Here is a 26,165-nt window from a genome sequence, read left to right on the forward strand (position 1 = left end):
AATATCTATATTCCCCAGGAACCTGAGATTGCATACAGCAGCTAATCAAATACCACCATCATTATCAGAGTTGTTCATCAGATAATAAATGCAAGAGCATACACAGAAAGCTTATCCAGTTTTTCATTTTCAACTTCACAATTTTGCTGCTACAGTCATATACTCTTCCTTGATATATATATAGTACATCTGATCGAAGAACAAAAATTGCTCTATTTTTTTTTTCTTTTCTCTTTTCTCTTTTATTTTTCTCTTCTGAATATTGAGCTGAAAATTGTTGTGTATGAATTATTGCTCTAGAATATATACTTGTTTTGATGTATATCACCATAACATAAGATTATAATAAAAAGAGAAAAAGAAAAAGAAAAAGAAAAAGGCTAAATCGCAAGAATTCCAGCTGAGAAGATTGGACTTGTTGTGTAAGGAGAGCTTGAAACATCTGCAGATCTTTGAACCTCTGATCTGCACTGTTCTTTTCGCTCATCTATCATTATCTGCCTTGATCTACACTCTGCGCTGCAGAATGCTTTCTCTCCTCTGTAATAAAAAAATCTTGAAGTTAGTTCGTACTCAGATTATATGCCAAATCAAGAAACCAATGGACAATTCAAGAAACACCCTTAATTCCTTTGGAATCATTATGTTTAGAGCGAACAAATTTGAAGAAAAAGAAAAAAGCTACAAGCTACTTGTACCTGTACATGTATATGTCTTTGCCGTGGAGCTTTTTCTTGCACAAGTGACAAGAACTGAGAAAATCTGAAGTAGGATAGGCAACCTCATCGACAAATCTTGCTGGGGCCGGTGTTTCTTTAATCACAGAAACAACACCAAAACTATTATCAGTCGTTGAATCAAAGCCAATTCTGCGATGCCCTTTTTGGCCATGATCGTAATAAACCTTTGTCATTGACTTATTATCAGGTCCATGGGTTGTTACATATGTATAATCGTCCAAGCTATCAATCTCCAACATTTCTTTATGCAGACTAAGACCAATCTTGACAGGAATAGGATCTGACCTAGTCGTGTTATTAGAACTACAAAGTATTGCATACTTCGCCAAAATTTCATGCCCACTGCTGGTACCATCAGAACTGCTGTAGGTAGACTTCTCGAGGGCAGCAACTATACCTAATCCAACCCCACCAAGATCGTAATTCTTCAGACCTCTTGGTGATTGAATTCTGTAGTCTAATGGGCTCCGCGGACTTGGAGCAGTGGCAACATCCAAGAAGCCGGCAGCACGGTTGCCGGAAACTAATAATTCTGATAATCTTCCGATCATTGGATTGGTTCTCTTGCCAAGCATGATATTATATGGAAAAAATATTTGGAAGAATGAAGATTTGAGTTGTGGGAGAAGTAAATATAAATCTCTCCACGAAACAAATGATAATAATCCTAAGCTTACACTCCAATATATGATGGAGTTGGTGGAGTTAGCCCACAGGTTTTATTTTGGAGTTATGTGATAATTGATTGTGTAATAATATTGGAAATTATTACTAATACAATATTATTATAAAAAAAATAGATTCCAAAGATGATTATATAAAATGTCATTTATCAAAGTGGGCCCATTTTATAATATGTCCACATCTAATGATTGGGACCTCTTATTGGGATGTGGCCCGCCAATGAGTACAAAAAGATTCCAAGAGTAATAAGAGCCGTTGAGAGAAGGAGCACGTGGCATGATCTGAAGAAACGTGGAGTGAGCAATTATTAGTGAAGACCGTGAGGGAGTTGGGTGAGCCCACTGAATAAGAGGCCCATGCTTTTTGGCAATGAAAGCGACATCCTCTTTGCCGGTTTTTAATAGGTTTTCCATTCCATTTCCCCACTCAAAAGGGTCTTCTGTTTTTGCATTTACTTTAATGGTCCTGGCCTTACACCCTAACCCTCTTTTTCTCTTTCTTTCTTTCTTTCTTTTTTCTCCATTTCTTTCAATGAACTTGGAACTTTAAATGCTGGAATTGGAATTAGAATTGAAATTCCAATTTCAGTTCTGCAATTCGAAAGAACCCTTTTGTAAATCTAATAATTCTAATATATATATATATATATATATATATGGGTTTCTTTTATTTTACAATTTACTACTTCTCTTTTATCATTACAATTTGAGTTTTGACAAAATGATATGCTTAAAGCTAAATCAGAAAAGTGGACTAGTATATAACTTATTGATATCAACTGAATTATATTTTCTTTTTAAATGTTGGATTATAAAAAGATGTAACCAAGTGCCAGGAAAAAGAAAATAGAAAAATTGTACCAAGAAGTCCAATTATAAGTAACAATAATGATAAAGATTAAAATATTTTGTTAGACACCCACTTCATAAAGCAAGTAGTTAACCAGGGGAATTTAAAATTGTACTATATATATATATATATATATATATATATATATATATATATATATTCTACTTTATAGTTTTGCTATAAAAAATATTTGTTGTTAAGGTAAAGATTTTCTTTTAAAATAAAGTTATGTCATATAAAAAATGAAGATTAGGTGCAATGGCCATGACTTTTTCAGGAACATGAATGGTATAAAATATTAAAGAGAAAACAAAAGATCATTCCTCTTTCTATAATTTTCTAATTCTGCTATCAAATCTCAAGAAGAAAATATCATTAATTAGGGGCTTTAAAGTAGATGAAACCATTTTTTTAATAAAGAAAGAACAATAAAAAAAATAGAAGAGAGCATCATATATAATCAAGTATATTTAATAAAAAGAAGCAATGTAGCATATACTATATATAAAGTGCAATTATTTAGGCGCATTTGAGGGGCTTTTCTTGCCCAAGGTTTTAGGTTATTAGGTAACAAAAGCTAATAATCATAATGCCAAAACAAAAGCAAAAGGGTCCCATTCACATTTTTGTTTGCAATCTCGGATTGGTTCTTTTCATTTTTCAAGCCATGTGATGTGATGCCGAGTTCACTCAATTAGAGCTAGACCGAGTTGCAAATGACTCTGACCCTTTTGGCTATTTATGATTTTATGTCCATGGATATTGACATCCATCTTCAATTATTTATTTTATTTTAATCACAAACTTGTAATATCATAGTCTTTTTTCGAGGTGTAAAGATGTCGACACCTTCTACCAATAGTTTCTTCTTCTTCTTCTTTTATCTTAATATAAATGCATCACTTTTTTAAAAAAAAAAACAGTTGATTAATCTCTTAATTATGAGAGATAATCACTAATAAGCTACTAATCTCAACAGTTCTAAGATTGTAATTTAATTAGAAGTTAATAATTCGATTCCTAGTGATTTCGTTCTTTCTCAACATTCTTAGAAGAATAATCATAGATTTCTGAAGGTTATATACATTAATAGAATGATAACTTGATAAGATTATAGGAGACATTTCAATGCTGCAAAGAAGGTTATTCAATGGATATACCATTTGGTTAGGTTCTATTTGGACTTCTTTTCGTAAATAGTTTTTTTTTTTTTTATATATAAAAATTTGATATTTATATTTGCTTCATGAAACTCTATAGGTTTTTTTTTATTATTGTATTTTATGTGTATATAGTTGGAATATTAATGCTTACTTATAATAGTATAGAGTTGCAATTATGTTTAGATGAATAATGACTCAGATTTGCTTATCAGAGAAAATATTAAATAATAAATATGCTATTTAACTAGGATTTATTAATCTTTCAAAATAATTTGAAAGGATCAGAAGGGTAAATTATTAGATAATATAACATAAAATAGGGGTCATACATAGCAGTCTTTGAAAAACAATTGGTGAACTATTTGAAAAACTTGGTGAAGTTTTATAATATTGTAATGCAAGTGATATTTTGTCTTTTATTGCTTAAAAAATAAGATTAGAGATGCTTAATTTGGATTAGTTAGAAATCTAAAATAAAATTATATTGAGTTCAACACCTTTATTCATAGCTAGGGGGTACGTGTACCTTTCGGATTCAGTCAAGCAATTTGACAAATTCTTCTCGATTTTTTTATTACCATTATAATTTTCCTCTTCCCATTTAATTTAGATTAGATTAGATTAAAACATAATATAGGGTTAATTTAAAAAAAAATAAATCTAATGATATCCTCAACGATTATGACACTAAAATGTCGTATAAAAACTCTCAGTAAAGTCTTAAACAATTAATTACAACTTATCTCAGACTTGTGAGACATGCTTAAGCCACAAGTATTAGACATGAATACTAATAAGAGGATTAGAATATTAATTAGTTTGCTTCAATAATGTCTGCGTATACAATTTCGATTTTAGATGCTATTGGAACATATGTGTTCTGGAATGCACACTAACCATCTCGTCGTCAATATGATTTTGGTGGCGATCTCGATCTTGTCAGGTTCATCAAGACAGTTCAATCTGAAGGTTTATATGCTGTTCTTCGCATTGGACCTTATGCTTGTGCCGAATGGAACTACGGGTAATGACATTTATATGGGTGTATTCTTAATTTTTTTATGTGATGTGGGTGATATTATTATCTACTGTGTTTATTGTTTATCGGTTGAGAATGAGTAAAGAACATTTCTATTATTTATCGGCTGAGAATGAGTATGAAAATGCGATTAATGAATGGTTAATGTGTAGATTGAGAATGAGTTGAGTATGGAAATGTGATGAAATCATATGGAGCAGCAGGAAAAGCTTATTTGGACTGGTGTTCTGATATGGCTGAATCACTTGACATCGGAGTTCCATGGATTATATGCCAACAAAGAGATGCTCCTCAACCCATGGTATTTCTTTTCTTTATAAAAAAAACATATATTTATAATTTATTATCTATAATAAGTGGGTGCAAGTGCAATTTTATTTTTTTAATTAACTTAAAAACTTATTTATTTCTGTAATTATACTACAGATCAACACATGCTATGGTTGGTATTGTGATCAATTCACACCTAATACTGCAAATAGTCCAAAAAAGTGGACTGAGAATTGGACTGGTTGGTTCAAGAGCTGGGGAGATAAGGATCCTCACAGAACTGCTGAAGGTGTTGCTTTTGCTGTTGCTAGATTTTTCCAATTCCAAAATTGCTACATGGTCAGTATAGATCTTTTTAATTTCTCATGTCGCTATTTTTAAGGGTTTATTATAAAATATTTTATATTTTATATTTCTTGACCTTTATTACAAGTTTATTATGAGAATCTTCAAGTTGAATATTGATTTGTATCTTTATTGCAGTATCATGGTGGTACTAATTTTGGAAGAACAGCTGGTGGTCCATATAGCACCACCACTTCTCATGATTATGATGCTCCCCTTGACGAACATGGTAAATTCTTATTTGAATTCTTTTTTTCTTTTTTCTGTTTCCAAACAAAAGTTATTGAATTGGCAGTTTATGTCTAAATCTTTAGGAGATTTGAATTAGCCAAAATGGGGGCATTTGAAACAACTTCATGATATTTTGCGTTCTATGGAACACAGTCTTACTCATGGTAACATCTGCAATGTGGACTATGGCAATTACGTTACGGTAAATATAAAGTTCTTTTTCTAATATTAAACTGTATAAAAAGTTGCAATCTAATGAATGAATGAGAAATTTAATATTATAATAAAATTTTGGTTTTGTTAAGTCACCATTCATGCAACTGAAAAAGAGTCGAGTTGCTTTTTTGGTAATATAAATGAAACATCGGATGCTGTCATTGAATTCCGAGGAGCTAAATACAAAATTCCTGCATGATATCCTTCCTGATTTTAAAATCGAATTATTCCTTAATATTTTTGCAAAAGACTTGCTTTTATTTTCCATTATTTCTTAAACTCTTGAACTTTAACAATTAATTTTCTCCTTTAGGTGAAAACTCAAACTTCATTTATGGTAAAGAAAAAGAATGAAGCTGAAGACCAACCCTCGCCTCTTGGATGCCAGAAAACATTCAAAAGACTGTAATTCTAGGGAAAGGCCAAGTTCAAGCAAGTCAACTGATCGACCAAAAAGCCGTAGCTAATGATGCTAGTGATTGTCTTTGGTATATGACTAGGTAATGTTTTCAAATGTTAGTCCATTTCTTATTCATTTTCCTTTTAGTTGTAGTTTTAACTTTTCCCGTTTCTTTCATAGACTGACCTTTTATTATTATTATTATTTTTTTAATTAACAGTGTGTAGCTTAGTAAAGATGATCCAATTTGGAGCAATGATATGTCTCTTCGAGTCAATGGTAGTGGTCACGTTCTTCATGCTTATGTTAATGGGGAATATCTTGGTACGCAAAATGTCTATGCATGCATGAACGTTTTTAATGTCAATATATTTTAAGTCTCCAATTGCAATAATAACATGAACTTTTGTTCGAATACTAGGTTCTCAATTCGCTAAATATGGAGTTTTCAATTATGTATTTGGAAAGAGGGTCAAGTTGAAACAAGGAAGAAATGTGATTAGTTTGCTTAGTGTTTCAGTTGGACTAGAGGTATAAAACTAATCCACTGATTTTAACGAAAAAAAGAAGAGACGCATCAGTATTAGATCTATAGTTTAATGGCTGATTTTCCTATTTGCTCACAGAATTATGGTCCCATGCATGAATTGTTCAGTTCACATTCACCTCATGCTTCCAAATGGGTAGAGCAAGATGTTCCCATTGATGGGATGATGACTTGGTCCAAGGTGAGTATCTGCTATATATAATGCAATATGTCATACGGTATATGCCCTTGATATTCTATAATGCAATGCTGTTGATATTCTTGATTTTTTTTTTTTGAAAATAAATCGATAGACCACATTCAAAGCTCCCCTTGGAAAAGATCCAGTAGTGTTGGATTTGTAAGGAATGGGAAAGGGTTTTGCTTGGGTAAATGGAAATAACATTGGAAGATATTGGCCAAGTTTCCTTGCTGAGAATGGTTTCAACACTGAAGCATGCCGGGGAAATGAAATGGAACTCGAGGTTCCCGAAGTCGATAGGGATTGTTTGACTGTAGAGGTGCATACGATAACAACAAATGTGTCGCCAATTGTGGGAAGCCAACGCAAAGACGGTGAGGGAGCTTTTTATTTTTGATAAACTATTTTCTTGCTTTGCTTTCTTTTACTGAAAGTTTAATGATGTATAATTGGATGTGAATTAAAATAGGTATCATGTTCGTCGCTCATTCCTTCAAAATGACGTGAACACACTAATTTTATTCAAGGAATTTGGTGGGAATCCAACAGGAGTTAGGTTTCCAAACTATTACAGTTGGAAAAGTAAGTGGCAGTGGAATTGAGGGAGAAACAATTGAGTTATCATGCAATGATAAACCCATTTCAGCAATTGAATTTGCTAGCTTTGGTAATCCTCAAATGACTAATGGTGCCTTTGTGAAGGGTTAAATGATACTTGTTCAATCATTCATAAGGTAAGTAATCAACCAAACCTTGTTTGCCGGTTGTACGGCATTTTATAATAGTTGTGATAATTAAATATCTCATTATTATTTCATATTTTCAAATTAATATCTTTTGTTTTTTCTATTATATATGTAGGCATGTGCTGGCAAGGAGGCATGCAAAATTGAAGTTTCTAAAGATGTGCAAGTGATTTTGTCAATCCTCTAGCTGTGGAGGCTGTTTGCTGATTAATTACAGTTTTTTTTGCCAGTTTTAATCCCTTTTTATTAGGTCTAGTATTTGAATTCCTTATTTTTCAAATTTAAGATTGAGGTATACATTTATTCAAATTATATTTATCAAGTTTCAATTAGGTTTTTCTGCAATTCCATTTGGACCTTTTCAATTTTCCCTAAGCTGTGGCTACTCCTTAATCATTTGAATACTTTCAAAGTTGCTTATGCTGAACTAAAGTTGTCACCCATAAGTTTGTTCGTTAAATGCAAATGGTCACTTAAGAATGAACAATGGCAACGCTTATGTGGGCTCAATCGCACACTCAGAAGGGTCACACGAAAACCACTTTGGCAACAGATTGGATTTTCAATCACGTAGGCCAACCATCTCTATATATAATTAAGAATCATGCACAGGAACCTTCAAAGTTTTCCTGATAGCTCTAAATTTTACAAGGTATGTAAATAACAAAAGCCAAGTAAGCGTAGCTCTGCTGGAGTGCTACTGTTAGTGGTGATATAATAACTCATCCAAAAATGAAGAGCGAGTAATTTTAGCACATTGACTATCCTTTTACATAGTGACCAAGTTCTGAAGGAGGAGACTTTTGAGTTGACGGAGTCAAACCTCAATGATGCTAATAATGTATTTTCAAAAGTAAAAGAATCCCTAATGTATTTGAGTTTAATAGTATTTACCCTATTACTTAACTTTAACTTCCTTATTTTTGAAACTTAAAATTTTTTGACACCTTTGATATATGGAATTCAAACTTATGTGCTATTTTATAGTTTTTTTTATTAATTTATTAATTAATAATTTATATTTCTAATTAAACACTCATTTTAATCCTAAAAGAATAACCTACTGATAATAAATTAATTTTCTAATTAGATAATGATTAATTTTCTAAGTAGATAATGATTAGTTTCTTAATTAGATAATAATTAGTTTTCTAATTAGATAATGATTATTCTATAAGATATCATACTAATTATATTAATTCTAATTAGATAGTGATTCTAATTATAGAAAATAATATTTTAAAATATTATATTTACTAATAAATTAATGTTTAATTATTTAATAATTTCTAATTCTAAAAAATAGTAATATCAATTATATTAATAATTTATATAATAGAATTAATAAAAAAATATTGTAAGAATTATTTTTATATTATTTAACTAATAAAATTTTAAAAAATTAAGGATATTTAAAAATAGTTAGTTTGCTATTATTTTTTAAAGTATTATAAATCAATATTAAATTATATCTATAAACTTGATTTTATAATCAAAATAATAATAATATTCGTGCGACGCACGAGTAAACGACTAGTATATATTAATTTGTGAAATCTAAACTTTTTAAATATGGGTGCTTAAAGTTTAATGTATAGAATTTTTGTTTTGACATGTATAGTATTTTGACACATGAGATTCAAGCTTATGTATAATTTTATAATTTTTTCTATTAATTTATTGATTAGTAAGTTATATTACTAATTAAATATTGACTCTAATTCTAAAAAAAATATTAATTATATTTAATATTAACTAATAAATAATTTCTAATTAAAGATAACATATCAATTATATTTTAATATTATATTAATTAATACGATAATTTTCTAATCAAATAATAAAATTTTAATTTTAAAAATAGTAATATTAATTACATTAATAGTATTAATTTATATAATATTAAAATTAATTAATAAATATTTAAAATAATTTTTATATTATTCTATTAATAAAATTTTAAAAAATTAAGAAAGATATTTAAAAATAGTTAGTTTACTATTATTTTTTAAAATATCATAAATTAATATTAAATATTAAAAAATTTATTACATTATATTTATCAATTTAATTTTAAAATTAAAATAAGAATCGTACAACGTAGATGACTAGTTTCTTTGATTTTGCCTATGATTAACTTTCATGAATATCAAAGTTATTCAGGTTTCCAAATTTCCTTAATTCTTTATGTTATTGACATCTTTTAAGAGTTTAAAGAAAAAATTTAATTACACCAAAGCTAATCATTAGTGCTTGGCCTATTGAATCTCCCACTGGGTGCCTGTAAGAGGCACAAAAGTATTATTATCTATTGATGTACTCGCACCTCTAGCATGTGGGTATTCAAATTACACCAAATAGAGGGGGAGAAAAATAAATAATTTTATACTACCAATGAGTAATTATTTCTGATTACCTTAACTATACTATAAATATATTTTGAGGGAAAACTATAGTATCAATATTGGGAGAAGACAATATTGAATAGTTCTGAGGGGTAAGCCTCAGAAATTTCTGTGGATAAATGAGATAAGCTCTGGATTTGGTGAAAGAAAGTTTATCTGTGTGGTTAGGATATGTTAGATATTTATGAAGAATTCAGTTGAGATCATATACATAAATCCAAATTTGTTTGGATAACGTGTTTGGGTGATCCACTGTCTCTCCAAATCGTATTTTAAAGATTTTGAAATCTGTAAAAGATTTAAAAGTCAGTAACTGAAGTAGAAAGTTGGTTTATCATGCAAATATATAAATGAAATCACCAGGCACTACTTTCTCAAATTAGCATAAGCAAAAATGGCTTCTCTGAAGTTTCTTTTAGCTATTTCATTTTCCCTTTTCACTTTTCATTTAGTTTCGGCTGCAGTCATTTCCCATGATGGAAGGGCTATAACGATTGATGGGAAACGTAGGGTTTTGTTATCCGGCTCTATCCATTATCCAAGAAGCACACCTCAAGTAAGCGTCCTTCAGTTTTTAGATTTTAATGTGACAATCTATCTATATTGTATAATAGTTGATATAATGTGAGGCTTTTCAATAGATGTGGCCTGACTTGATCAAGAAATCAAAGGAAGGTGGACTAGATGCCATTGAAACATATGTGTTTTGGAATGTTCATGAACCATCTCGTCGCCAATATGATTTTGGTGGTAATCTTGATCTTGTAAGATTCATCAAAGCAGTTCAAGATGAAGGACTATATGCCGTTCTTCGCATTGGACCTTATGTTTGTGCCGAATGGAATTATGGGTAAATAATTAATATCACATCTCTCTCTCTATATATATTTATATAGAAATATTTTTTTTTTTTTTTGAGAGGTCTCTATTTATAAAGTTTAGTGCAGTTGAATTTTGCTTTTATTAGTTGGTTGTAATTAAAATATGTTCTTTTTCTCTTTATTAGTGGCTTTCCTGTGTGGTTACACAACATGCCTGGAATTGAGCTCCGAACTGCAAATAGTATATTTATGGTACAGTAATTCTTTTTTGAGAATGGTGTAATCGTAGAAGTTCTTTTTTTTTTTTAATGTGTTGATTGTTTCTTATGTCTTTTACTTTTTTTCTTAATGTTGTATTTCTTAATTTAGAATGAGATGCAAAATTTCACATCATTGATAGTTGATATGATGAAACAAGAGCAACTTTTTGCTTCACAAGGAGGCCCAATTATTATCGCCCAGGTACAGATCAATCTTTTTTTAGAGCCTAATTAAGAAAAAGATAATAACAATGTTTTAAGATTTGATTAATGCTTTGATAGGTTGAGAATGAGTATGGGAATGTGATGTCTTCGTATGGAGCCGCTGGAAAGGCATATATAGACTGGTGCGCAAATATGGCTGAATCCCTTAACATTGGAGTTCCATGGATTATGTGCCAACAAAGTGATGCACCTGACCCAATGGTATTATTATTGCTGAGTTTAGAATAATTAAACTGTACTTTTATAGTTTGTAGTTAAACTTGACATACATTATTTTATGATCAGATCAACACATGCAATGGTTGGTATTGTGATCAATTCACACCCAGCAACCCAAATAGTCCAAAAATGTGGACTGAGAATTGGACTGGCTGGTTCAAGAGCTGGGGTGGTAAGGATCCTCATAGAACTGCTGAAGATGTTGCTTTTGCTGTTGCTAGATTCTTCCAAACTGGTGGCACCTTCCAAAATTATTATATGGTTTGTATTAGTTCAATTAAATTGATTTTTGCAGTTTTACTGATCAATTTGTGCCAACAATTAGTTCTCTAGTAAACCAATCTTTTGTGCTGCATTGTTTTCAGTACCATGGTGGAACTAATTTTGGTAGAACAGCTGGTGGTCCTTACATCACAACAAGTTATGATTATGATGCACCGCTTGATGAATTTGGTAACAATTTATTCTGATTTTGATCTTTATCAGTTTCTTTTTTCTATTATAATTTATCCTTTTTGAATTTAACTAATTAGCAACATCATTTTACAGGAAATCTGAATCAACCAAAATGGGGCCACTTGAAGCAGCTTCATGATGTTTTGCATTCCATGGAAGAAATTCTTACTTCTGGCACTGTTTCTTCAGTAGACTATGACAATTCTGTCACGGTATAAATGCATATATTTTTCTTGGTAAACTTGACAAATGGGCTGAGTTGAGCCATTGTGCCTTAATGATTACTATTTAATTTGCATTATAGGCCACTATTTATGCAACTGATAAAGAGTCAAGTTGCTTTCTTAGCAATGCAAATGAAACATCAGATGCTACCATTGAATTTAAAGGGACTACATATACAATTCCTGCATGGTCTGTTAGTATCCTTCCTGATTGTGCAAATGTTGGATACAACACTGCCAAGGTAATTCATAATTTTTTTTATTTGTAGGATAAAAAATGGTTTTGTAATTTTCTCAATTTTGTCCTTGAAAATCTGTAAATGCATCACTTACCTTTCCAATTATAGGTGAAAACTCAAACTTCAGTGATGGTAAAGAGGGATAACAAAGCTGAGGATGAACCCACTTCCCTTAATTGGTCATGGAGGCCTGAGAATGTTGATAAGACTGTACTTCTTGGGCAAGGGCATATTCATGCAAAGCAAATTGTTGATCAAAAAGCTGTAGCTAATGATGCTAGTGATTACCTTTGGTATATGACAAGGTATAATTAACTTCAATATTAACATTATATTTCTATTATTTTCTTTGTATATTGTTCAAATTATATTTTTTTGTTAACTATTAACAGTGTGGACCTCAAGAAAGATGATCTGATTTGGAGTAAGGACATGTCCATTAGAATTAACGGCAGTGGCCACATTCTTCATGCATATGTCAATGGAGAATATCTTGGTAAGAATTAAGTGAAGTATGTTGGGGGTTTAGCTGTTGAATAACTAATTATGAGTTTAAGTCTTGAATTAATAACGTCTATATTTTTTATACTGATTAGGTTCTCAATGGTCCGAGTATAGCGTGTCCAACTATGTCTTTGAGAAAAGTGTCAAGTTGAAGCATGGAAGAAACCTGATCACCTTACTCAGTGCGACAGTCGGATTAGCGGTACACGCATTAATCTATAAGTTTTGCTAAATTTATTTGATTAATTAACTTTGGTCGTAGTGTTAAAATGTCGTATTTCTGTTAACAGAACTATGGTGCCAATTATGATTTGATTCAAGCTGGAATTCTTGGTCCAGTTGAGTTGGTGGGACGTAAGGGTGATGAAACTATTATTAAAGATTTATCTAATAATAGATGGTCATACAAGGTTGGATTGCTTGGCTTGGAGGATAAACTTTACCTTTCTGATTCAAAGCATGCTTCTAAATGGCAAGAGCAAGAACTTCCCACAAACAAAATGCTGACTTGGTATAAGGTATGTATACTAATTACTTACTAATGATCACTGATCGTATGCATGTCAAAATTATCGTGTTTATGTTACCTTCTGAATGTTTTCAGACCACTTTTAAAGCTCCATTGGGAACAGATCCTGTAGTGTTAGATTTGCAAGGATTAGGAAAGGGTATGGCTTGGATAAATGGAAATAGCATTGGAAGATACTGGCCCAGTTTCCTTGCCGAGGATGATGGTTGTAGCACTGACCTATGTGATTATAGGGGTCCTTATGATAACAACAAATGTGTTAGCAACTGCGGAAAGCCGACTCAAAGATGGTAAGGACTAACTTAATTTGATTAAATTCTATTCTGATAATAGGATATATGGTTTTTCGAATGTTAGTGATTTTTATCTTAAATTGATATAGGTATCATGTTCCTCGCTCTTTCCTTCAAGACAATGAGAATACTTTAGTTCTATTCGAAGAGTTTGGTGGAAACCCATCACAAGTAAACTTTCAAACAGTTGTGACTGGTGTAGCATGTGTTAGCGGTGATGAAGGAGAAGTTGTAGAAATATCATGCAATGGTCAATCAATTTCAGCAGTTCAATTTGCCAGTTTTGGTGATCCTCAGGGTACTTGTGGTTCCTCTGTTAAAGGAAGCTGTGAAGGAACAGAAGATGCATTATTAATTGTCCAAAAGGTGATCAATTTGATGACTTTTTTCGCTTAATTATTAATTTTACAAGTTATTTGAAATAGCATACTAATTTTACTATTTTTTTTTTTCTTTACAGGCTTGTGTTGGAAATGAGAGTTGCAGTCTTGAAGTTTCTCATAAATTATTTGGATCAACTAGTTGTGACAATGGTGTCAACAGGCTAGCTGTAGAGGTTCTATGTTAGGAACAATTTTGAACCCCTTTTAGGTTAGGGTCTTTTTGGCTGGGGGATTTTGATATCTAGTGTCAGAATGATGTAGATATCGTTATTATCATTTAATAAAATCTGCAGTGCTGCTTTTCTTTGCTCAAGTTTTTTGGGTTATCTTTTAGTCCTTCCTTATTCATTCTTCTACGAATTGGCTTGTTAATTATATACTGAAATTATTTAACTACATCCGAATTGAGACTTATTGAAAGAGAATTAATTGTGAGATTTAAAATTGAGTTTCGTCAAGCTTATAACAATGGTGCGGAATTAGAATCCTTTCTAATATGTTCACATACATGATAAACTATTCCTAATTCAAGTCTTGTTTGTACATTAAATTAAGAATAAGTATACATGTAACATAAACAGACTGTTTGCTAGGAGAAATTTAATTGACAGCAACAGGAAAATAAGCTAACCTTATTTTGTTTTTGTTTTTTGAGAATAGAAATCATAAGGACAGTAGGCTTTCTTTTTTTGCTTTTTTTCTTTTTTTTGACAAATAAACAAACCTTGAACCGTTCTTTGTATTTCAGTTGCGTTGCTCTAACAAGAACCTTTAATCCACCATATGACTCATCTCCCATTTTTTTTGAAGACAAACAAGGACTAAATCTAATATCATTTCAGTTATTTCTCATACTAACAGGGTGTCATTAATTTCTGAACACATATATGATTCTCAACTTTGGTCCGAGTCAACTTGCAAAACAAATTATTGGGTTATAACCAAAATCCATCACATATTCCCTGGCCTTCGTTCAAATAAGAATTTTGGATAAAATTCAGTAACAATAATTAAGAGAGATGTTCTTGTGCTGATGTATATAATTGCCTAATTTTAGTTTATGGATTTATCTATATAAGAAACATTGCTCTTCTGGTCAATTTGGGTTGGCTACAAGCCTCAAAGTAGGCAAAATTCTGGACCTTTGTTCTTAACATACTATAGAAGCTTTTCTCTTCTTTTTTCTTTTTTGTTTGTTTGAAAAAGATACAAGGAAAATAATTTGCACTTCTATTGATAGAGCTTCAAGTCTTACAAAAACTATAGAAAAGAAGAAGCACTTCCTAATCAAGATGTTATCAGGTTGGATTGACATTGTTCTCATTTCAACTCTAGCTTTGCTGAGCTTGTGCTCTGCAACTACGGTTGAATATGATTCTAATGCCCTTATCATCAATGGTGAACGTAAAATCATTTTCTCCGGCGCAATTCATTACCCGCGTAGCACTCCTGAGGTAATTTCCTGAAGAACAAAGGAAACGCCTTACAAGCAATAGTGTTAAGTTAAATGACGTCGAACATGCACTTCTTTCTAGCATTAGCAAATTAACTTATGTGATTATTTGATGGTCTATAGATGTGGCCTGAGCTGATAAATAAGGCCAAGGATGGTGGCCTTGATGCTATTGAAACTTATGTCTTCTGGGACCGTCACGAGCCTGTCCGGCGTCAGGTATATACAGTTACTTTTCTGCTTAAAAAAGCTTGAATCTCTATCCTAACTTATTAAAAAGATTCTTCTTTCTTGCTTCAGTATGATTTCTCTGGAAATTTGGACATTGTTAAATTCTTCAGAGTCATTCAGGAAGCTGGACTCTATGTCATTCTCCGGATTGGCCCTTATGTTTGTGCTGAATGGAATTATGGGTAATTCTTTCTTAAAAGCAGTATAATTATAGAAAGTTATGCTTGTAAAGAGAGTGGTAATATGCAATTCTTTCTGTCAGTGGCTTCCCTATGTGGCTGCACAATACTCCAGGGGTTGAACTGAGGACAGACAATGAGATTTACAAGGTTCCACTGTTGATTTTTTTTGTCTGTTGCAATTAACATTAATTCCAGACAGTAGTATATAAGTGTTTCGCTTTTTACAGAACGAAATGCAAACTTTTACAACTAAGGTTGTAGATATCTTGAAAGCAGAAAAGATGTTTGCTCCGCAGGGAGGACCTATAATCATTGCACAGGTTTCCGGCAAATTTTCTACTTTCTTCTGCGACTGAAGTAGCATTTCTAGTAGCAATCTTGAGCTTTTATATATGTTTATACATAACAGATAGAGAATGAATATGGAAACATAATGGAACCTTACGGAGATGCGGGTAAAAGATATATTCAATGGTGTGCACAAATGGCTGTAGCCCAAAATGTTGGAGTTCCATGGATTATGTGCCAGCAAGGAGATGCTCCACAACCTATAGTACAGAATTATTTCTACTTTAGAATTCAACAATCTGGTGCCAGAATTTTAAACTGATCGAAAACTAGCTAATAACGTACGTATTGTTTCGCAGATCAATACCTGCAATGGCTACTATTGTGATACATTCAAACCCAACAATCCTAAAAGTCCAAAAATGTTCACTGAAAATTGGAGTGGATGGTAGGCATTCTTTTTAGCTGGAGATTACTGTTTTCCTGTTTCTTTGCGTTAACATTATTGATATGCTTAGAACTCAAAATTTTGCCCTTTTAGGTATAAACTTTGGGGCGGGAAAACCTCGTATAGGACTGCCGAAGATATGGCATTTTCAGTTGCACGATTTGTCCAAGCTGGAGGCGTCTTCAATAACTATTACATGGTATGACCTATATAACATGGATTCCTTTCTTAATTTTTTTCTATTGGATATGCTTTCTTTAACCTTTTTTGACAATTTTTTTCTGATCTCTATCCAGTATTATGGAGGAACGAACTTTGGACGCACAGCAGGAGGTCCTTATATCACCGCGTCATATGATTATGATTCGCCACTTGATGAATATGGTAATTAGAAATAAGAAGAGTTTTGATGATTTTTAAACCTCGAGTAAAAAAAGATAATTTATTGTCATTTCCACTATCATGAGCTAAAATTAAGATTTGCAGGAAATCTGAATCAGCCCAAATGGGGGCATTTGAAGCAACTCCATGCATCTATCAAATTGGGAGAGAAAATCATCACTAATGGTACAGTAACAATCAAGAATTTCCAGGCAGGGGTTGATGTGAGTAGGAAATTACCAAAAACTGAATTCAAAGTGCTGAAATCAAACTACAGGGAATTGCATTTGACACTTTGTCTTGCTATTTTTATGTGAACTTGTCTTGTGAATCAGCTGACTGCATACACCAATAATGCTACGAGGGAAAGATTCTGTTTCTTGAGCAATATAAACATTGCCGACGCTCATATTGATCTGCAACAGGACGGCAATTACACCATCCCTGCTTGGTCTGTTAGTATTCTCCAAAATTGCAGCAAGGAAATTTTCAACACTGCCAAGGTAAGAGGCAGATAAAACACTTTATGCGCTATGTTACAATGAACTCAGCTTTTTAATTCATTCAGTGACACCGGAACCTCAGAAAAAATAGGATGACACTAGTAACTATTGAGCGACGCTCTCTTTATGTCCTCAAGTTCATATCAGTGAGCCATTGCGATTAAAATATACATACAAATATTTCGCTGAAGCTTTTTTTTAAGATTGTAGAATAAAATTTGAGTTATTGGAAGACCCAAAAGCAAAAAGAATACATCAAAGCAAACCCAAAAATCTCATAGTTGTTGATATATGGGATTCTCTGAACAGGTTAACACACAGACATCTTTGATGGTAAAGAAACTCTATGAGAATGATAAACCTACAAACCTTTCCTGGGTGTGGGCACCTGAACCTATGAAAGACACACTTCTAGGAAAGGGTAGATTTAGAACATCACAGCTGCTTGATCAAAAAGAAACAACAGTTGATGCCAGCGACTATTTGTGGTACATGACTAGGTAAATTCCAGAACTCTTCTTGTTCTTTCTCTTAAGCAGAAATTATCCATCAAGATTACTAATAGTTTCAATACAGTTTCGACATGAACAAGAACACATTGCAGTGGACTAATGTGACTCTGCGAGTGACCTCAAGAGGCCATGTACTTCATGCCTATGTTAACAAGAAACTGATAGGTAATTAAATTCTAACTCAGGACAACTGACTTGAGTCTCACAATTACTTTGAAGCTGACAAAATCATGAAATTTCAGGTTCCGAATTTTCCAAGCAAGTGGGCAGCCAACTAGTAATCCAGGGAGAGTTTACGTTTGAGAAGCCTGTTACTCTGAAACCTGGAAATAACGTCATAAGCTTGCTCAGTGCCACTGTTGGATTAGCTGTATGCATTCTATTATTAGTGTGCCAAGTGCACAATCTGTGCTTGACTTAATTAATTTGACTGGCGATGACATTTTCATTTTTCCCACTATTATCTGAACAGAATTACGGTTCATTTTTTGACAAGACTCCTGTTGGCATAGTGGACGGACCTGTTCAATTGATGGCAAACGGAAAGCCTGTAATGGATTTATCATCAAATTTGTGGTCGTATAAGGTAAGCCACACTAAAATTCAGCTTATAATCGCCAATCATTTTACGGAGTCGATTAACATGCAATTCATTTTCTTGTTTAAGATTGGGTTGAATGGTGAGGCTAAGCGATTTTATGATCCAACTTCACGCCATAACAAATGGAGTGCCGCTAATGGAGTTTCCACTGCAAGACCAATGACTTGGTACAAGGTACATTTCATGATTTCAGTCCTTTTTGATTTATCTTCCCACAAATCATTATTTGTGAATGACTTTCAAAATGTATGTCGTAATTAATATTTTGATGTCGTACTTGTGTCCAGACCACCTTCAGTTCTCCTTCAGGTACAGACCCTGTGGTGGTGGACTTGCAAGGGATGGGAAAAGGGCATGCTTGGGCAAATGGCAAGAGCCTTGGTCGGTATTGGCCTTCACAAATTGCTAATGCTAATGGATGTAGTGGCACCTGTGACTATCGCGGACCTTATAATGCTGGCAAATGTACGAGAAATTGTGGCATTCCTACTCAAAGATGGTAACATACTCAAAGCACTACTGAAATTGGTTACCGTGATCAATCTTGGCGTATCTAATAACAAAAATAATTTTATCCTGTCAGGTACCATGTTCCGAGGTCATTCCTGAATAGCAATGGAAAAAATACATTGATTTTGTTCGAAGAAGTAGGCGGGGACCCTTCAGGCATATCCTTCCAGATTGTTACTACTGAAACTATCTGCGGAAATGCATACGAAGGAAGCACATTGGAACTGTCCTGCCAAGGCGGACGAACAATATCAGAAATTCAGTTTGCAAGCTATGGTAATCCCCAAGGAACCTGCAGCTCATTCAAGAAGGGCTCATTCGATGCAATGAATAGTGTCCAGATGGTCCAAAAGGTAAAAGAAAATTTTCTTGTTGGCAATAAAAAATACATAAGTTTTATTTCGGGTCAATCAACCGAACTCAAAATTTAAAATGCACCAAAACCAAAGAATAACATATTACAGACAATAAATTCATGCTTTGTTTGTGTAGTTATGTGTAATCTGTGTCGTGTATTTTCAGGAATGTGTTGGAAAAGATAGCTGTTCAATTATTGCGTCTGATGAAACATTTATGGTAAATGAACCTCAAGGCATCAGCAACAAGAGGCTAGCTGTCCAAGCTCACTGCTCAAACTCTCAGGAAGTAGCATCTAAAAGGCAAAATAAGAAAGTTTAGTTTTGTGCCTGGAGTGTGAGATATTATAATCTCATCTCAAAGGGGGTATTCTTATTGTTTTTTTTTTCTTGTGCCTATAGTTTCCAAGGATGTGATTGACAGAAAGACTAAATTTTGTACTCATATCATTTATTCAGATAAATAAATTATATTTGCTGATCTTGGCAAAGATCATACTGAAATTTGTCTCAAAATTTTGTTTCTGCTGGCTTTCTCATAGCTGCAATGCAAGAGATGAATTATGAGAGAGACCTCTCACTTGCCCTTGAATATTAAAACAAACTGGTCCAGAGAAAATTCAAGCAAAACAGCTCATGTCCAATGCAAAATGGTAACTTGAGAAAGTTATATTTAAGGTTTAAAATAGCCATCAGCATAGAATGCGAAAGAAGAAATTGATGTAAAACCTTTTAGTAATGCTACAAGACAACTAATTAAACTAAAAAGATGGAATAACAATGCAAGCAATATGCTTCGTGGTAAATATAAAGAAAGATGGTGCAATAGGATTAATCATGCTAAATCTACAAGTCGGTACACATTTTGGCAAATAATAATGAAGGTATACACATTTCGACGTCCTCCTAATAGCCTAGTAGGGTTTAGTCAATGGAATTGACATATTTGACAAATTGGATCCTAATTATAATATTTGTTTGCTCTTTGTGAGTGTTTCTGCTTAAGTTCTTGCATGAACTTTGAACTTATTAAACTATTTTTTAGTTTATGGCATTCTCTAACCAAAATTTATGTTTGATTCTTAACTATCAAATCATACTTGGTTTGTGGCGTTTGGAATTGAATTCAAGTGCTAGTTTCATTGTTAAAACTAGTTTTTCTTAACTTCACTTGAGGAGATCCTTGGTTTTGGAATCATCTTGATTGGAGGGTATTTTCTTGCATTCAATATGTATCATAACTCATTAGTTATTGGGGTGTATGGTTGCTAAGATGATGGTATCCTATCAAAGATTAAATCACCAATCACTTTTGTGCTATCATTCTTCTGTTTTTAACAGGGGCTTCCCTGTATGGCTAGACAATATTTCGGATTAAATTAAGGACAGACAATGAGATTTACAAGGTTTAATTCAACATCATCGTATCATATTAATTTGTATTTTCTTCTGGTACATATATTAACATATCTTCCTGTACAAAACGAAATGCAGATTTACGACTAAAATTGTAAACATGGCAAAAGAAGCTAAGTTGTTTGCATCATCCGGAGGACCGATAGTTTTTGCACAGATTGAGAATGACTATGGGAATGTAATGGGTGGTTATGGAGAAGCAGGGAAATCATATGTCCAATGATGTGCTCAAATGGTTGTTTCTCAAAATATTGGTGTCTTGGATTATGTGCCAGCAAGCTGATGCCCCGCCATCCATGGTGTCTATCTTCCCTATTTACTTATCATGTTTCTTTTTCGTAATTTCCGCCTGAGGATGGAGAGGATCTTCTTATGCTTTGTTTGCCTTACAAATTAACACCTGCAATGGATTCTATTATGATCAGTTTTGGCCAAACAACCCGAAAAGTCGGAACCAGATGGTTAGTTTATTTATTTGGTGAACCGACTTTGACTAACCTCCTAGTTCTGAAGATAGCTCCAACATCACTGAGCCAAAATTTATCAGTTTAATTTGTTTCCGATTCCAAAATTGAGCTGAGAGTGATATTTCTTGTAGGTTCAAGAATTGGGGATAGAAAGTGTAGGGATCGGAAGGGGGTCACAACGACACCCACAATGTCACATAATCAAGACAACCAACCAATTATGCAATCCAATCAACCCAAATTGTCACACAACCAAATTAACAAAGGAAACCAGCAATTAAATGCAGTAAATAACCAGCTATAACAAAAGAAAATAATAACAAACAACACACACGATTTATACGTAAAAAACCCCTTCGATGTGAAGAGTAAAAACCACGTGACCTTTTGAGGAGTCCACCCTTAACTTCTCTTATTTATAAATTGAAGGAAAAAGAACCCCAAATCAGTCTACAAAGGACTCACAACCCACCAACAAACACCAACAATAAGAGAATTGAAATAGAGAACAAAAAAGTGTAGAATTCACTCAAAAACAGCAGCTCTGTCCAGAGATAATTCCCGATGAACCAGAGCTTCAATTGACGATCCTAACGGTCAGAATTTATCCCCGTGTGTCCTCAACAAGCTGAAAAAATTTCAGCAAAATCCAACGGTGGGATCTTCTCCGGCGACCAAGACACTAGGACTGGTGCTGAGAAAAACGAGCAGAACAGCACCCTTTGGAACTCTCTAGTTTCCTCTCTCTTTTGTGTATGTTTTTTTTTTTTTTAATCTGAAAATTGCTGCTCCCTTTACCCACTAAGTGTCTACACAATAGCCTCTACAAGCTTCTTTTGGAAGCCACAAAACCTATGCTAAAGTGGATCCAAAAATAAGACATAACAAGTCCATCATAAAAGCCCATAATACATGTATCCAAAAGCAATAAAAATATTGCAAGATGGGTTGGACGCTTAACAGAAAGACTCCCACAGAATGGTTGAAGATGTGGCTTTCGCAGTTGCACGTTTCTTTCAATATGGCGGAGTTTTTTGCAGAATTATTATCTGGTATAATAGACCGAAACCTCGTTCTTTGAATAGATTTTCTAAAAGATTAAGAAAACAAATCATGCATGAAGAGATAATAGAATTAAATCCTGTTTTTATTAAATCATTTCAGTATCACGGAGGAACCAACTTCAGACGCATGTCAGGAGGTCCAATGATAGTAACATCTTATGACTATGATGCACCACTGGATGAATATGGTAAACATTATTAATCATTATCTCTGAAATACTCTCGTAGAACATTCCACCCTCCTATATGAAAAGTGCATTTTTCTTATTAGTAGAAAAGATGGAAAATTATCTGGTTTTTCCTTAACTGAATTTTCTTTTTTTCCAAGAAAAGTAGAAGTTTTTCTAAATGTGTATCCCACCAAGACCTTGTCATAAAGAACCTGTCACTTTTGTAATCTGCATACATGACTGTGCTGTCTCGTTTAACTAGTCCAGATAAACTCGAGTTACTGATTTGGGTCAATGATATAGCATTCCCTATAAATAAATCTTAATCTACTAAAATTTTATAAACTTTTGCAGGGAATTTAAATCAGCCAAAGTGGGGACACCTCAGGGACCTGCATGTCAGGATCCTGTTGCATCTCAGTAACAGAAGCTAGAAATAGGAATGTAGAAGATTTGGATTTAGAGAATGGAATAAGAAGAAGAGGTTAAGAATGCAGAAGAAAAGGATAAGAAAAGAGAGAATTTAGTGAAGAAAAGAATGATATCATTGATAGTACTTTTCATCATAATTCTCAGACATTCTTACGGAATTATAGCCAATGATTGGCACAAAAAGACAAAATAACAGCTGTCATATCAGCTAAATAACCAAATGACTAAAGGTGCAATAGGAAGAAATAATTAACTTAGCTAAATAACAATTTTGCATAACCAACCAAATTCCTCTCCACAATTGACACGACCTTGACCTTCTCTTCAACATATTTCCAGCTATATTTTGAGCTTCTTCTTCCCACAGCCTTCATCAGGCATGATCCTGACGCTGCATACAGCAATTAAATTAGGACAGATGGTTCTGACCAGTAATAATAGCTATATTACAACCAAGAAATTTCTAGATGATTAGGTTGAGGTAAGAATGGGTGAACTCCTGATTATGGGCTCATGGAGTGAGTGGGATAACAAAATAATATAAAATACGCCTAAATGTTATCATGGTGTTTAGTTTTCTTTACAGGCCAATCAAGAGGTCTTGGCTTCGCCACTGTTTATGCACTAAATGTAATATAAATTAAAATGAGTTAAGTTGCACAATTTTGATTGTGACTCAGCTTACAACATACATCAACAATGCTACTGGAGAGAGGTTTTGTTTCTTGAGCAATACAAAAACTAATGAAGATGCCAACATTGACTTGCAACAAGATGGCATATTTTTTGTGCCTGCATGGATCTATTACTATTCGTCAAGGGTGCAACAAGGAAATTTTCAACAGTGCAAAGGTAATAACGATATGATCAATTAATTGGATCGTTTTCTTTCACTGATATATATATATATATATATATATATATTTATATACACATATATATAAAACGCTGTTGTGCTGCTCAAATCTACAGGTTAACATTCAGACTTCTTTGATGGTGAAGAAACTTCATGAGGATGATAAACATCGAAAACTCTCCTGGATGTGGGCACCAGAGGCTCTAAAGGACACCCTTGGTGGTGACAAACAAGCTTCTTGAACAAAAAGCAGCAACCTCTGATGAGACTGACTACTTACGGTATATCACCAGGTATTTTGATTTCTTTACTGTCTCAGTAAAGGACGTACATTCTGTCAGTGCTTTTTCTTCATTTGTATCTGTTTATGCAGCGTTGTCAACAGTGCAACAACACTGAGGAACATGACCTAGCATGTGATTTTTTCGGGACAAGTCCTGCATGCTCATGTCAATCGGCGGCTAGTAGGTAACTTTCAAGTCCTATCCAGTCCAATATTAATCTCCAGGATTGCAACAAGTGTTTCACTCCATTTACAATCTGACTAGCGGAAAGCAGGTTCCCAATCAGGAGAGACTTTCACATTCGAAAAGCTTGTGCTGCTGAAGCCTGGACCAAATATCATAAGTTTGCTCAGTGTTACAGTTGGATTGCAGATATGTCTTGTCTAATTACAGACAATAAAATGCTTTCATCATTCAAAATTTATTAATGCATGCTCAAATACTGTATTATTAGTCTCAGAATTACGGTGAATTTTTCGACGAGGGACCTGAGGGCATAGCAGGAGGTGCTTTTTCAGTTGATTGATGGAAACACAGCAGCTGATTTGTCATCGAACCAATGGGCTTACAAAGTAAGTTTATTATGTAATAGTGTCTTCAAAACTCCCTAACTGAACTAAATTTGAATGTTGAATCTATATGACCGATTAACCAACTAAATTGTGGTCATTGGATGAAAGATTGGATTGGGTGGCGAGGCAAAACGACTCTACGATCCAAATTCAGGCCATAGAGACGTCTTTAGGACATCTGCTATACTTCCGGTTGGAAGAGCCATGACTTGGTACAAGGTATGATCTATTGTCTCACTAAGCGAATCCTTAATCATCAATTAAATAACATTACAATTCTGAGTGGATTGAAATGAAATCTTTTTCTTCTATTTTCATTCTTATTATTTTAGTTTGTGTTTTGCTACTTGCAGACCACCTTTCACGTTCCTTCAGGAACCGACCCTCTGGTGTTGAATTTGCAAGGGATGGGCAAGGGGCATGCCTGGGTGAATGGGCATAGTCTCGGGCGCTTCTGGCCAATGCAGTCTGCTGACCCCACTGGATACAGCGGCTCATGTGATTACAGGGGAAAGTACGATAAAGACAAATGCTTGACTAACTGCGGCAATCCTACTCAAAGATGGTATGCACTATGTACACCGTGCACTTGATTTTAAGAATCAAACTGTGATGGTATTGCATATGACAAATATTGGAATCATTAGGTACCATGTTCCAAGATCGTTCTTGAAAAGGGCCAAAAACATATTGATTTCGTTCGAGGAATAGGCGGAAACCCTTTAAATGTATCATTTCAAATTGTTACAACTGAAACTATATGTGGAAATGCATACGAAGGAAGCACATTGCAACTTTCATGCCCAATGGGCGAATCATCTCAGTTATCCAATTTGCAAGCTTTGGCAACCCGGAGGGAACTTGCGGTTCACTCCAAAAAGGGGACTTTGAGGCCGCTTATACTGCTTTCGCAGTGGAAAAGGTGAACCATCATTCCATAGATACATTGATCTTTATAGTCATTGGTCTTCCATAAACTTATGGCTCTCGTCATGTATTACTCATCGTGTGTTTTGAGCTAATTTAAGTTTCCGAAATTGTGTTCGTCTTGCAGGCATGCGTTGGAAAAGAGAGTTGTTCCCTAGGTGTATCAGAATCAACACTTGGAGTGAAGAACTTCGGCAATAATACTGGTAGCTCGTCGTATGGGATATAATGAATATGAAGCTAAAAAGAGAAATAAATTGAATTCTCAAAGAAACTAAGAAAAAAGGGATATATCTGTCAGTGTTAGAGATTTCTGTAAATTGCACTTAAAATTACTAGAGCACAGATAGCCCAACAGGAGTTTATGCAAAATTAGTAGAGAAATTTGTTAATTGATGCAAAATAATATGCGGAAGTTGCAAATTTGGATGGGCTTTGATAGTTTTACTTGCTAACTGGCTGTTAGTATTGTTTCTGAAAAGGATTCAAATTTCCTTATTATTTGGTATTTAATGGTGTTTTTAGAATAGAGAAGACATCAGA

The 26,165-nt window shown here is 33.5% G+C and overlaps 3 protein-coding genes and 2 pseudogenes across 3 annotated transcripts; 4 read left to right on the forward strand and 1 right to left on the reverse strand.

Moving 5' to 3' along the window:
- Positions 1-99: 99 nt before the first annotated feature.
- LOC8259077 (FCS-Like Zinc finger 13) lies at positions 100-1,445 on the reverse strand. Its single transcript, XM_002516195.3, has 2 exons — positions 699-1,445; positions 100-540 (listed from the first exon to the last, which is right to left on the reverse strand). Exons 1-2 carry the CDS (start codon positions 1,313-1,315, stop codon positions 381-383), a joined length of 777 nt encoding a protein of 258 aa, XP_002516241.1. The 5' UTR covers positions 1,316-1,445; the 3' UTR covers positions 100-380.
- A 2,821-nt stretch (positions 1,446-4,266) lies between these two features.
- Positions 4,267-7,756, forward strand: LOC8259076 (annotated as a pseudogene).
- A 2,286-nt stretch (positions 7,757-10,042) lies between these two features.
- On the forward strand, positions 10,043-14,282 carry LOC8259073 (beta-galactosidase 15). Its single transcript, XM_002516191.3, has 16 exons — positions 10,043-10,372; positions 10,458-10,666; positions 10,823-10,889; positions 11,007-11,099; positions 11,180-11,323; positions 11,408-11,602; positions 11,707-11,794; positions 11,891-12,009; positions 12,102-12,263; positions 12,369-12,565; positions 12,653-12,756; positions 12,857-12,966; positions 13,055-13,282; positions 13,369-13,583; positions 13,676-13,952; positions 14,047-14,282. The coding sequence occupies exons 1-16, from the start codon at positions 10,211-10,213 to the stop codon at positions 14,152-14,154; spliced, it is 2,478 nt and encodes an 825-aa protein (XP_002516237.1). The 5' UTR covers positions 10,043-10,210; the 3' UTR covers positions 14,155-14,282.
- A 638-nt stretch (positions 14,283-14,920) lies between these two features.
- Positions 14,921-19,938, forward strand: LOC8259072 (beta-galactosidase 7). Its single transcript, XM_048371914.1, has 19 exons — positions 14,921-15,423; positions 15,546-15,641; positions 15,723-15,835; positions 15,916-15,982; positions 16,063-16,155; positions 16,245-16,388; positions 16,483-16,571; positions 16,665-16,770; positions 16,868-16,955; positions 17,058-17,176; positions 17,288-17,455; positions 17,765-17,955; positions 18,032-18,132; positions 18,210-18,337; positions 18,440-18,553; positions 18,635-18,742; positions 18,856-19,067; positions 19,152-19,431; positions 19,601-19,938. Exons 1-19 carry the CDS (start codon positions 15,262-15,264, stop codon positions 19,754-19,756), a joined length of 2,535 nt encoding a protein of 844 aa, XP_048227871.1. The 5' UTR covers positions 14,921-15,261; the 3' UTR covers positions 19,757-19,938.
- Positions 19,939-20,826: 888 nt separating this feature from the next.
- On the forward strand, positions 20,827-26,028 carry LOC112534373 (annotated as a pseudogene).
- The last annotated feature ends 137 nt before the right edge of the window (positions 26,029-26,165 follow it).

This window comes from Ricinus communis, chromosome 3, assembly GCF_019578655.1.
Source record: "Ricinus communis isolate WT05 ecotype wild-type chromosome 3, ASM1957865v1, whole genome shotgun sequence".
Classification (NCBI taxonomy): Eukaryota; Viridiplantae; Streptophyta; class Magnoliopsida; order Malpighiales; family Euphorbiaceae; genus Ricinus; species Ricinus communis.